Genomic DNA, 14,079 nt, shown 5'->3' on the forward strand with positions numbered 1-14,079 from the left:
TCTCAAAAAAATAATAAAAAAAAAAAAAAAAAAAAAAAAAAAAAAAAAAAGCAAGCTTAATGTACTGTGGTTTTGAAAAGTAAAACCATTTTGCAAAAAGCTATATTTTATCTATATACCATAGCCTTTAATGGAATTCACTTCTTGCTTGCTTGCTTATATTTAAAAAAAAAAAAAAAAAAAAGAATGGTAAGCCTTTTCCAACCTCAAACTGAAACCTGTATAAAGAACAAGTATTTATCAACCTGTATAACTAGTCATACTGAAGAGCCACTCATTTATCAACCATTTTGCAAACCAAGGTTATGCAACTCAATCACTAAGTATAATTTTAACAACTACAATCACTAAGCACATACATGAAACGAATATTTTGCAAACACAAGTTCATCTTTACTTTTTCAAGCAATGAATATGTTTTCTATATTACTTGAGTTTTCTTTAAGTATGCATAAACACTAGACGTGTAATTATGAACTAATCTTCTACAACTAAGATAGGAAGAATTGTTTCATATGTGTATCCAATGAAGCAATTGTAAATAGATACTATTGCTAAGGCAATATGCAGGAGTCTGATACAAATATTGAATTGCAGAAAATACTGAATTGAATCATCATTTAAAGATTGAATTGCAGAAAATAGAACACGTTTTCAAGACAAATTGCAGTGGCATAACTAGAAATATGAGAAAAACCTCCTGCAACAGTATAACAGTTGTTCTATCCTAAAATCTCACTTCAAGTTTACAACTTGAGAATGTTTAGAGCAGCTTAGCAACTTTTGCACAAGAGGATCATCAGGCTTGTTCAAAACTAAATTCATTACCAACTCCATGGTGGTGGCATCGGCGGAGAACCCCTTGCCAACCATTTCATCAATAAGTTGGTTTGCCATGGACGAGTCATTGCACCGGAGACATCCTTGGATGATCACGTTATAAGAGCAACTATCTGGCAAGCAACCATTCCCTTCCATTTTCCTGAACACCTTGAATGCTTCATCTAGTAATCCTTCTTTACAAAGGCCACTGATCATTATAGCGTATGTGAAAACATCAGGCTGCAACCCTTCTATGGACAGTCTAGAAAACAGTTCCTTTGCATCTTCAACTTTTCCAACTCTGAACATACCATCAATTAAGGTACTATAGACAATAATATCAGCCTTCAATGAGTTTTTCTGCATTTCATGAAATAGCGACAATGCCACATCTAGACACCTATGCTTACAGAAGCCATCTATCAAACTGTTGTACGTCACCGTATCTGGAGAATGGCCACTAGCACACAAGTTCTTGAAAAACTTATATGCAGCATGAGGGTTCTTTGCTTTACACAAGCCACTTATAAGAGAATTATATGTGAAATGGTCTGGAATCAAGCCTTTCCTAGGCATTTCATCAAAAAGCCTCATCGCCTCATCTATCCTTTTTCTCCTACAGTAACAGTCAATCAAGATACTGTAGGTAACAACATCAGGCATATAACCCTTGCTTAGCATCATGTCAAAAATTTCTCTAGCTTGATCCATTTGGCTGAGTAGACAATATCCATCCATCAAAGAGTTATATGTCACAACATCAGGCTTTATTCCTCTTTGAATCATCCATTTGACTATGCCATGAGCTTTGGAAACCCTTCCTTCCTTACAAAGTCCATCAACCAATATGTTGAAGGTAATTAAATCTGGTGCGATGTTCACTTCCAACATTTCATTGAGCTTCATAGAAGCTTCTTCCCATCGGCCTAAATTGCACAGACCATAGATTAAAGAGCTGTAAGTCACAACATTAGGCTTTATTCCTCTTTGAATCATCAATTTGACTATACCACAAGCCTTTGAAAACTTTCCACACTTACAAAGACCATCAACCAATATATTGAAGGTAATTAAATTTGGTGTGATGTTTACTCCCAACATTTCATTGAGCTGCATAGAAGCTTCTTCCCATCGGCCTGAATTGCACAGACCATAGATTAAAGAGTTGTAGGTCACAATGCTTGGAGAGATGCCTTTACTCTTCACTTCCAAGAAGAGCTCTAATGCCTCATTAACCAATCTATCCTTACAAAGGCTGTCAATGATAGCATTATATGCAACCACATCAGGTTCACAACCTTCCTCGAGCATTCTTCTCAGAATACCAAAGGCCACATTGGTTTTCCCAATTTTACACAGACCGTTCACAATGACAGTATAGGTATAAATATTAGGTTTATACCCTTTTTCAACGATTTCATCAAATAATTCCACAGCTTCATCAAATCTATCATCTCTACAAAGCCCATGGATTAACGTAGTAAGCGTTATAATGTCAAGCTGAAAGCCAAGTTTGAAGATTTTCCCAATAAGAGAGAACCCAAAATCCACGCGGTCCAGATGGCAAAAGCAATTAGTCAAAATACTTATAGAATGTAAATTGAGAGAAATTCTAGACAATTCGATCTGTTTGTAAAGAGAAATCACAGTCGCATAATGTTTCATTCGAACAAGTGCAGATAATAATTTATTAAATTCCATAACAGGCGGTAAGGGATTACTATGAAGCATCAAATGGAAAGAAGCCAAAGCATCATCAATATTATCGAATGAATAAGATTTGCTTTTACCTCTGGCGTGTGTACTGGTAGAACTACTATAAGAAACGCAATCAAAAAAACCCAATAGCCGATGAAGCCGAAAATTAGTAAGGCATCTGCTGGTAGTTAAGAGCATCTTGGATAATATTATGAGATTAAAGCGAAAGACCCAATCTTGGATAGAGCCTTTGGGACAAATTTGACGATGGCGAGAAGGGATTTGGTCTCATTTAGACTCGCCCATTTAGAGAGAGGGATGAAGAAAATATGTCTAGCGGAAGAGAGAAGGTAAGAAATGGGCTGATATGAGTTTTAGGATTATCAGATCCAATAAAAGTATATCCAATTAAATATGGATCAAATATGCATATAATTTCATCAATAATTTTAATAATTATTATTATTTTTTAAAATATTTTAGGTTGACAATAAAATTGTATTGTTAAAAAATTTATAATAAAGTTGTGCCAACTAAGATAAAAACCAAAATATATAGACTTTCAGTTAAAAACGAATATTTTAAGGGTAAAATATATCCAGATCTCAAAATTATATTCAAATTAATATTTAAGTTATTCTATATTTAAGAAATAATTATGACATTCTTAAATTATATTTTATTAAATTTTTTTCATCAAAAAGTGATCTCTTTTCATTTAAAAAAATGAGTATATTCTGTTTAAAAGTGTATATTACTAACGATAAAAAGTTCACTTTTGTACAAAAAGTATAAATTAGAGACATTATAGTTATTTTTTAAATATAGGACTTAATTATTTACATAATTAGGACGTTATAGTTATGTTCAAAGTGTTAATTTCAATATAATTTAAGGAATTAATTATGTTTTAACCATATTTTAATTATTTTTAGACGTTTGTGATCTTAAGTTCATATCGAGTGTGATTTAAATGACTTGTTTTTTATGATTGAAAAGATCAAACCTGGACAAGATCCATGAACTGTCGAATTGCTCTAGGTTCAAATCAAAGGAGTTCCGGTAGGTATGATGATTGAGCAATTTGGGAAGCAGATAGGTGATTTCGTTGGGAAATTTATTTTGTTTGACACTGGTAAAGAAGATAGGGAGAGGAGGGAGTATATGAGAATCCGAGTTGTTATAGACATTCGGAAACCGCTCAAAGGGTGGAAGAAAATGAGGAGGGTAGACGAAAGTATCTTCACTGTGACTTTTTCCTATGAAAGACTCCCCATGTTTTGCTTCATATTCGGTCACTTAGGTCATAGTGACAGTATCTGTGAAGTGTTGTTTCAAGTCGACGGCGAAGTGGAGAGGAGTTGGATCATTGGTTGAGGGCGAACGTCCAGCAAGGAGGTGCTACAGCGGATGATCGGCACTGGTTCGATGACAAAAATGGTAACAAAATTTCAGATAATCCATATGTTGGTTCCGTGATCGATGCTGCTATATAGTTGCGTGATTTTAGTGGTTCAAAGGATAAGAATTATCCTTTAAATTTGAAAGTCAACTTACCATTTTCCACTACAGCTAATTTATTTGAAAAAGGGCTGAATGGTGGGTTTCTGACAATGGATTCTGCAAGTGGAGTAATTGATTTGTTGGGCCAGAATTTAAATGAAGATGAAACGATGCTTGTGGCAGAAGGCAAAAAAATGGCCAGGGTTGACAATGTGATTATTTTGCATGACTCTGCAGTAACAAATATGGAGGTTGCGGATGACTCTCTTGATGAAGTACTTGGAGTTCATTCAGATATTATCCTTGTTCCGATGGGACCTGAGACCCAGGCCCGCCCACAACCATGAATATTCTTTGTTGGAACTGTCGAGGACTTTGCGACCCTCGAGCAGTAAATGCACTTATTCGATGTCATAAGCCAACTGTTATTTTTTAATCTGAAACTTTAGTTGCTTTGAATAAAATTGAACAACTCTGATGCAGATTTCATTATGATTGTTGTTTTACTGTGGATGCTGTGGGACACCGTGGTGGTTTAGCCATTTTGTGGAATTCTCAAGTTAGTTTAGAAGTTATACGTTATTCTCCAAATTTTATTGATATGAAAATTGTTACAACTGAAGGTTTTATTTGGTGCCTTACTGGCTTTTATGGAATGCTGGAAAGATACCGTAGGCAAGTTTCATGGAATGTTCGTCACTCCTTAGCTAGGTTGGAAAATCTTCCCTGGCTAATTTGTGGAGATTTTAATGACCTAATGTTCATTGAAAAAAAGAAAGGGCGTATTCCTCATCCTTCATGTTTATTACAGGGTTTCTCGAATACTGTGGCTGACTATGGTCTGGTTGATTTGGGAATGTCGGGTTACCCTTTTGCTTGGGCTCACAGTAGAGGTCAACATCGGGTGGAGGAAAGATTGGATGGAGCTTTGGGAAACGTCTTTTAGTAGAATCACTTTCCTAATTATCAGGTTCAGAACCTAGTCTCAAGTAAGTCTGATCACTCTCCTCTTTTAATTCTTACTTCTCCAAGAATCAAAAATCAAAGGCATCAACGTTTTCGGTTTGAGAATATTTGGCTAGAGGAATTTGAAGTGGATGTTGTGGTTAGAGAGAGTTCGACTAATTATGATGGCATTGATGTAAGGGGAAGATAAAGGTTTGTGGAGACTATTTACAGAGCTGGGGTAGGAGACTCAAGCTTCGGTTTAGACAGGATGCAAAGTAGTTGACTGTGCGGCTTGAGAATCTTCGGTTCAATGGTAATATTGAACAGTTTGAAGATGTGCAGCGTAAGCTTGATGATGTTTTGCACCGTGAAGAGGTCTTCTGGTCTCAAAGAGCGAAATCCCTTTTGGTTGAAATCTGGGGATATGAACTCTAGATACTTCCATGCCATTGCTAAAAAACAAAAGAAATCTAAGCAGATTTTTCGGCTGAAGGATGCTACTGGCGAGTAGATAAACGACGGCAATTTGTTGACAGGTATGGTAAGTGATTATTTTGTTAATCTTTTTGAGGCAGGAGATGTCGACTTAAGTCCTATTGTGGGTTTATTTTCTCCTTTGGTTTCGGACAATGATAATACTATGCTACATGGAGATATTTCAGTGGATGAGATTAAGTTAGCAATGAAACAAATGCATGCGGATAAAAGCCCAGGGATGGATGGGCTAAATCCTAGATTCTACTAGAGGTTTTGGGATATTGTGGGTCATGATGTTGTTCAAGGTTGTTGAGACTGGTTCAATGCAGGTGTATTTCTGGATAATTTAAATGATACCTTAATTTTGTCCTGGGCCGGTTAATTTCAGAGAATGTGTTAGTTGCCGTCAAGCTAATCCACTCTATGCAAACAAGAATGAAAGGTCGACAAGGAGCTTGCGCACTGAAAGTAGATATTTCTAAAGCCTATGAAAGAGTTAATTGGTGCTATCTACAGGCTGTTATGTAGGGATTGGGTTTTACCCAGCGCTGGGTTGACTTGATCATGTTGTGTGTTTCCTCTATTAAATACTGGGTTGGAGTGAATGGGGATGAGGTTGGCCCAATTATCCCAAAAAGGGGAACAAGACAAGGTTGTCCATTATCTCCCTATTTATTTATACTCTGTGCTGAAGGACTATCAAAGCTGTTTAGTAGGTCTAAAAACGAAGGTCGCATCCAAGGCTGTAGAGTCTCGAGAGCTGCTCCTCGGTTATCTCACTTGTTGTTTGCAGATGATAGTTTGTCCTTTTTTGAGGCATCACGGATTCAAGCTCTGGAGATTAAACATAGTCTAGTTACTTATGAGGTAATAAGTTTTTTATAGTTTATTTTCTTAGTCATTGTTTAATTGTCTTCTATATGGAACTAAAATCAAGAGACATATAGTAAAAGATTTATATTATTAAGATATATATTTTTCCTTTTTAGATTTTTTTTTTTTGAGTTTAGTTGTTAAATTTTACAAATATGTAATGAAAAATTCTAAAAATAAGTATATATTGTAATTATTATATAAGCTAATGTAAATTAACTATTGTATTTATTTTTATCTAAAATAATATTAACTTATACTCTAACATTATAAAAATTTAGGCTATTATTATATTATAAAGAATTAACGAGTATAGACAACGAGAAACAACAACGAGCAATGCACGTGATTAAAAATTAGTAGATGTAAAAATGGACAATTATTATAAATGAATGGAGACAAAACAAATTAAACAATTCAATCTATATAAAGAATTACATGAATTAAAATAATAATTAACATTTACATATATATGAATATGAAGCATGAATAAAAAAATTTACAGTTTTTTATGATTTGCTAAAAATATACTAATAAGTTTAACATTTACAGTTTCGTGTTCGTTCAGCCCCTGCTATACTTGACGCTAATGTTACAGGTCAGGAGCTCTGTTGGCAGGAATGTTTGGTGGAAGGTATTTTTAAAGTGAATTGTGATGCTCCGCTTGGTGCTGATGGGAGAATTGGCTTTGGATTGGTTATAAGAAACTCAAATGGTGATATAGTGGCTAGTGGCTCTCACAAGTGTTCTCATGTGCTTTCGCCGGAAGAAGCCGAAATAGAGGCCGTCTCTTTTGCTATCTCAAAGGCCTTAGAGCTAGGAGTCAGAGCTATTGAGATAGAATCAGATTGTCAATCCTTGGTATTCAGCTTACGGAATAGAACTGTTGCATGCTCTTGAATCGGTTTGACTCCATTTTAATTTCAGATGTAGTTAGGAAGGATAAAAAAGTAGCTCATTCATTAGCAAAATTAGTTCTTTCTCTTGAGATAGAAGAGCAAATCTAGATGGAAGAGGTACCATCTTCTATCAATCCACTGGTTTTCAGTAATAAACTTTTGATTTTAGTCTCAAAAAAATAATAAAAAAAAAGCTATAATTTAATATCATCCTAACTAATTGTGGTTTAAAAAAGTTAGCGGTTTCATTCAATTTACAAAATTTGAAAAATTAAATTATTAAGTATGTTTACGGTTTCAAGATCTATACTCTAAACCTACACCTTAAATCCATATAAGCATTGATACATCCATATATATATACATACATACAATCGACAAGAGGACTATATTGATATTAAATTGAATCAATTCGGTTCAATTAGATTTTTTTTTATTTTTATTTTTACTTAATATAATTATTTATAAAAAATTAAAAGTTATATTCAAATTTTTACGACAAAAAAAAAGTACTAATATAATTGTAAATGTAGAATCATTTATCATAATGATAATAATATTTTCACATCAATACAATAACAAGCATCACAAAATTTTTTTAAACGAATATACTACAAATACTCCTAATATAAATTAAAATTAAATATACAAATATAAAAAATAAATCATAATGGTAATCTAATTTATTGTATTCCGAGTTGAAATTCCAATTATTATAACTATTATTCTATATAATAATAAATATATGTCAAACGAATCAATAATGTTTTTTAACTTTTTAATGCAACATCCATAGCCATTTTATTTTATTTTTAAACTGTCAATATACCATAGCTTTTAATGGAATTCACTTCTTGATTGCTTGCTTATATTTTAAAAAAAAAAAAAAAAAAAAAAAAAAAAAAAAAAAAAAAAAAAAGGGAATGGGAAGCCTTTTTCAACCTAAAACGAAAACCTGTACAAAGAACAAGTGTCTATCAACCTGTATAATTAGTCATACTAAAGTGCCACTCATTTATCAACCATTATGCAAACCAAGGCCCAGTTTTTGTGCTTGTTTAATGTCGATTTCGAAGCAGAAGGTTATGCAACTCAATCACACTGAGTATAATTTTAACAACCAAAATACTAATCAACATAAAACAGAGCAGTAGTGTTTGGTGGACCTGAATTCATGAAGAATGAGACTTGAAAAGGATCACCTGACTGTCAAGCAATAGAGTATGTTTTCTTTATTAATGAGTTTTCTTTAAGTATGCATAAACAATGAATCCTTCCAACTAAGATGGGAAGAATTGCAGGAGTCTGACAAAAATATTGAATTGCAGAAAATATAACATGTTTTTGAGACAAATTGCAGTGGCATAACTAGAATCTCACTTCAAGTTTACACCTTGAGAACGTCTAGAGCAGCTTAGCAGCTTTTGCACAAGCGGATCATCAGGCTTGTTCAAAATTAAATTCATTACCAACTCCGTGGTGGTGGCATCCACGGAGAACCCCTTGCCAACCATTTCATCAATAAGTTTGTTTGCCATGGACGAGTCATTACACCGGACACATCCTTGGATAATCACATTATATGAGCAACTATCTGGCAAGCAGCCATTCCCTTCAATTTTCCCGAAAACCTTCAATGCTTCATCCAGTAATCCTTCCTTACAAAGTCCATTGATCATTATATTGTATGTGTAAACATTAGGATGGAAAGTCTAGAAAACAGTTCCTTTGCATCTTCTACTTTTCCAACTCTGAACATACCATCAATTAAGGTACTATAGACAATAAGATCAGCCTTCAATGAGTTTTTCTGCATTTCATGAAATAGCGACAATGCCACATCTAGACACCTATCCTTACAGAAGCCATCTATCAAAATGTTGTAAGTCACCATATCTGGAGAATGGCCACTAGCACACAAGTTCTTGAAAAACTTATATGCAGCATGAGGGTTCTTTGCTTTACACAAGCCACCTATAAGAGAATTACATGTGAAATGGTCTGGAATCAAGCCTTTCCTAGGCATTTCATCAAAAAGCCTCATCGCCTCATCTATCCTTTTTCTCCTACAGTAACAGTCAATCAAGATACTGTAGGTAACAACATCAGGCATATAACCCTTGCTTAGCATCATGTCAAAAATTTCTCTAGCTTTATCCATTTGGCTGAGTAGACAATATCCATCCATCAAAGAGTTATATGTCACAACATCAGGCTTTATTCCTCTTTGAATCATCCATTTGACTATGCCATGAGCTTTGGAAACCCTTCCTTCCTTACAAAGTCCATCAACCAATATGTTGAAGGTAATTAAATCTGGTGCGATGTTCGCTTCCAACATTTCGTTGAGCTGCATAGAAGCTTCTTCCCATCGGCCTGAATTGCACAGACCATAGATTAAAGAGTTGTAGGTCACAATGCTCGGAGAGATGCCTTCACTCTTCATTTTCAAGCAGAGCTGCAATGCCTCAGTCACCAATCTATCCTTACAAAGGCTGTCAATGATAGCATTATATGACACCACATTAGGTTCACAACCTTCCTCAAGCATTCTTCTCAGAATACCAAAGGCCACATTGGTTTTCCCAATTTTACACAGACCGTTCACAATGACAGTATAGGTATAAATATCAGGTTTATACACTTTTGCAACGATTTCATCAAATAATTCCACAGCTTCATCAAATCTATCCTCTCTACAAAGCCCATGGATTAACGTATTAAGCGTTATAATGTCAGGCTGAAAGCCAAGTTTGAAGATTTTCCCAATAAGAGAGAACCCAAAATCCACGCGGTCCAGATGGCAAAAGCAATTAGTCAAAATACTAATAGAATAAAGATCGAGAGAAATTCTAGACAATTCCATCTGTTTGTAAAGAGAAATTACAGTCTCATAACGTTTCATTCGAACAAGTGCAGATAATAATTTATTAAATTCCAAAACAGGCGGTGAAGGATTACTACGAAGCATCAAATGGAAAGAAGCCAAAGCATCATCAATATTATCGAATGAATAAGATTTGCTTTTACCTCTGGCGTGTGTACTGGTAGAACTACTATAAGAAACGCAATCAAAAAAACCCAATAGCCGATGAAGCCGAAAATTAGTAAGGCATCTGCTGGTAGTTAAGAGCATCTTGGATAATATTATGAAATTAAAGCGAAAGACCCAATCTTGGATAGAGTGTTTGGGACAAATTTGATAATGGCGAGAAGGGATTTGGTCTCATTTAGATACCCATTTAGAGAGAGGGATGAAGAAAATATGTCTAGCGGAAGAGAGAAGGTGAGAAATGGGCTGATGTGAGTTTTAGGATTATCAGATCCAAGAAAGTTGTCACGACCCATTTCCATGGACCGGACCGGCACTAGGACCTGGGTGGGCTTAAGGCCCCCGAAGCCCGTAGTAAGCATAACTTATTTAAATCTCACCTTCTATTCATAATTATAGATTCAGGCCCATTAACTCAAAATGCAGTTCATATATTTAATATGGACTTTTACTATTTATTTACAACCCAACTGGAATACAATTGCGGAACTCTACCTTTATATTTACATCGTTATTTCTATCATTAAAAGTCTTCTACAATAAGTGTCTCAACTCCACAAGGCTTTTATTTCTTTCTATTACCTGAAAAAAAATAGTAGGCAGGGGTGAGCGCCAAACTCAATGAGTAGGGTTAGATAACCCTCTCACCCCACACAATCACACAGATGCTAAATATTTTTATCTAGTTACCGTTTAATTATATGATCATGCAGTTTGTCACACAAATGGCAATACAGCAGCAATCACAAGTATCATCACCTTCATATAATCACATCACGTGGAAATTAGTCAGTGGCACCACCTGAAACCCCAACGAGCCGTCCTCACACATGGCTCGCCCTCTCATACATGTGCACCGGGGAGCCGATCCCCCATACGGCCAACTGGTCTAATCCTCACTGACCAGTCCTCTCATTGTTTTTCCATTCTCTCTTTTCTTTTCCATACCCACAGGAGGCAACCCGGTGGTCTCCATCCAATCTAGATCATCAAGTGCTCACAACAGGAGGCCACCCTGCGGGCTACAATCAAATCTAGATTATCAGGTGCGCAACAACAAGAAGCCATCCTGTGGTTTTCCATACAATCCATATCATCAGGTGCACACGGGGGCGCCGATCTCCCATTTTCCCGGCCGACGGTCAATATCATATCATATTCAGGATCCATATCACAGACCGTCCTCACAAACCCATGGTGGTCCACTTCATCCCAATTCCACACAAACAAGGCACAGTATATTCATAGCACAAGTAATCAAACAATTTTTACTATCAACAAATAGTGCATCATAATATGGCACTTCAATAAAATAATGCATGATAACATTTAGCCGTGAATGCATGCATGCAGGCGGATGAAGCGAATTATCTAACACTACTCACATTTCTTTATTGTCCTTTAAAAGGACTGTCTTTATCACTCCATGCTTCCAGCTTTCGTCCTCGCATTTCGGAATTTTATAAACCTCTATAATAAACAATAGAATTCTAAGTAAGAATTTTAAATTTGAAGATTCTATTTTATATTCGTTTACTAGTTTTGGCAGTCATTTAATTCATTTATTAATTTAAACTATATATATATTTATAGATACAGATATTGGGTTTCCTTATTTATTTATCACTCTAATAATCTTATTCTATATTTTTAATTTCTATAAATAATTTAATCTCTATTAAGTAATTTAATTTCTATAATTGATTTATTTTCTACCGAAATTTCGGCAGCATCTCCCCTAAAATTTAGACTATCTACCTGCTAAAATATCAACAATTTCACAATTATTCAATCCATACGGCCCATCCATCGGGCAATTAATCAAACAACATTTTCCCATCCTCCTTTAATCTCAACATCACCACACAATCCAAATTATACATTACAATAACATTATATTTAAACTACCTTAATTAAATCAACACTAAAATTATAACACTGGTAACTACTCACAATTATCAAATTAAATTAACCAAATTAATTAACTACAAATAATAAAATTAATTTAATTAACTAATTTTACTAACATTAACTAAGTCAACTAAAATTATTAAAAGTAAACTAACTAAATTTAAGTAACTATCATTAATAAAATTAAATTCATTAACTAAAATATATTTAAATTAATTTATACCCCAATATAATTTTTTTTTGTTGAATTTCTGCTAGATCGGAAATTGCCACGTGTGCCGGATCGGAGAGCAGTGGCTGTCGGTGGTCGGAGGCACGCTGGAGCGGCGGCAGAGGCGCAATCCGGTGGTCAGAGGCTTGCTGGAGCTGCTGCAGTCGCTGGCAGTGACGCAGACCCAGTTGCAGGGAAGAAGAAAAGGGAAAGAAAGAAAGAAAAAGGAAAGAAAGAAAGAAGAAGAAAAAGAAGAAGAGAGGGAGGTGTGGTGGTGCGGTGGTGGGCTGGAGGTGGCGTAGAAATGGTGAGAGTGAAGAAGATAGGCGTTGAAGATAAAGGGAAAAGGATGTTTCTAGATGGTTTGGGCGAACCGGTTCGATTCGGTTCGATTCGGCCCAAATCTTCGATTTTCAACCGGTTTCGGCTTTTTCAATCGGTTTTCAATTCGATTTCTCATAGTATTCGCACTAAAATATTAATAGCAATTTCCAGGCTGTCGGTTCGTTAAATTAAATTGGAAAATGTTCTGAAAATAAAAATTCAGGGTATTTCAATCTCCCCCCCTTAAGACAATTCGTCCTCGAATTGAATCTAGTGGGAAAGAATATGAAAGGACGCACGGGAAAGTTTAAAGTTACAAGAAATGGCTTCCAATACCAAGGAGACAGCTCAAAAGCGAAAATACAGATCGAAGAAAGGCAGCGAGTGGGGTATTCTGATTGTACTTCTACCGCCAATAATTATATTTAGAATAAAATTTCATTCAATTTATATAGTACCACCTAGTTGAAGCTTATAAGAAACTTTATTTCCGAAATCTCCAATACTATCATCGAACAGTTACTGAAATCTTTAGAAAATCGGTCTTTAATTCAATATCTTTTAATTAACTGAGTTGTGCAATAAATGCGTAATAGTAATAATATTTACAAAAGCAAAACAATGTAAAATTCAATTTATGTATAATAAGAATTGATTCATTTAATTTATATATGTTACGACTAAATCGTTTACTAATCAAGGTTGCAAAACTGTTATTTTAATCCAAAATTTTCAGAAAAAATCTCTTGTAATTTTCGTTGTCTATAATATCGCAGGGTTATTCGAACTCACTCTATCGGTTCTTTTTATACAAGTTCTATTCTTATAATATTTTTATGGTACACTAGCGCAATTATTTAAATAGCTCATTTACTAAGGACATCCCTGCACTATTAGTTTTCTTACTCTATATGGATTCCCACATTTTCTATTTAATCGCCTTACTTACATCTACCACTTATTCCTTAAATTATCTTAACATGTATCATTAAAAGTTGCCTTCTATACTACATCTTTTGCTTTTCAATCCTCTATTTCACGTATGTTGCTTACTAATTCTTCCCAAGAATATTGAAGCATACTTTTTAATTATTCCATCTACTATTAATCATTAATAGTAATTTATCTCATTAACAATATTTCATCCTAACATTTATTACTTACCCCAACTATTTACATTTTACCTAATACCTATCAATATATAAAAGTCTTAAATGAAATTTCTTATGTCCCAACTTTATGTTACCTTACCATCCAAATGGTACATCAAATAAATAGGCGTCAAATTCTATGTCAACTAAATAATTTATTCATTTCTATATGAGACTTCAGTTCATGCCTTAATTATGAATTAATAACAA

General features: G+C 34.5%; 1 protein-coding gene, 1 long non-coding RNA gene and 1 pseudogene across 3 annotated transcripts; all 3 read right to left on the reverse strand.

Annotated features, from left to right (window-relative positions):
- Positions 1 to 591: 591 nt before the first annotated feature.
- On the reverse strand, positions 592 to 2,892 carry LOC119369807 (uncharacterized). Of its 2 annotated transcripts, XM_089719794.1 has the most exons (2): positions 2,613 to 2,892; positions 592 to 2,322 (listed from the first exon to the last, which is right to left on the reverse strand). In XM_089719794.1, exon 2 carries the CDS (start codon positions 2,131 to 2,133, stop codon positions 736 to 738), a length of 1,398 nt encoding a protein of 465 aa, XP_089575920.1. In that variant the 5' UTR covers positions 2,134 to 2,322; positions 2,613 to 2,892; the 3' UTR covers positions 592 to 735. The 2 variants fall into 2 exon arrangements, with proteins under 2 accessions (XP_089575920.1, XP_089575919.1); XM_089719793.1 differs by having other exon boundaries at positions 592 to 2,892.
- Positions 2,893 to 8,427: 5,535 nt separating this feature from the next.
- LOC149497696 (uncharacterized) lies at positions 8,428 to 10,515 on the reverse strand (annotated as a pseudogene).
- Positions 10,516 to 10,682: 167 nt separating this feature from the next.
- LOC149497697 (uncharacterized) lies at positions 10,683 to 12,692 on the reverse strand. Its single transcript, XR_016320012.1, has 3 exons — positions 12,407 to 12,692; positions 11,658 to 11,742; positions 10,683 to 10,854 (listed from the first exon to the last, which is right to left on the reverse strand). It is a non-coding gene; the product is annotated as an uncharacterized LOC149497697 (long non-coding RNA).
- Between the last annotated feature and the right edge of the window lie 1,387 nt (positions 12,693 to 14,079).

The sequence above is a fragment of the Jatropha curcas genome, chromosome 3 (genome assembly GCF_041381405.1).
Source record: "Jatropha curcas cultivar XTBG-Jc1 chromosome 3, XTBG_Jcur_1.0, whole genome shotgun sequence".
NCBI classification, from domain to species: Eukaryota; Viridiplantae; Streptophyta; class Magnoliopsida; order Malpighiales; family Euphorbiaceae; genus Jatropha; species Jatropha curcas.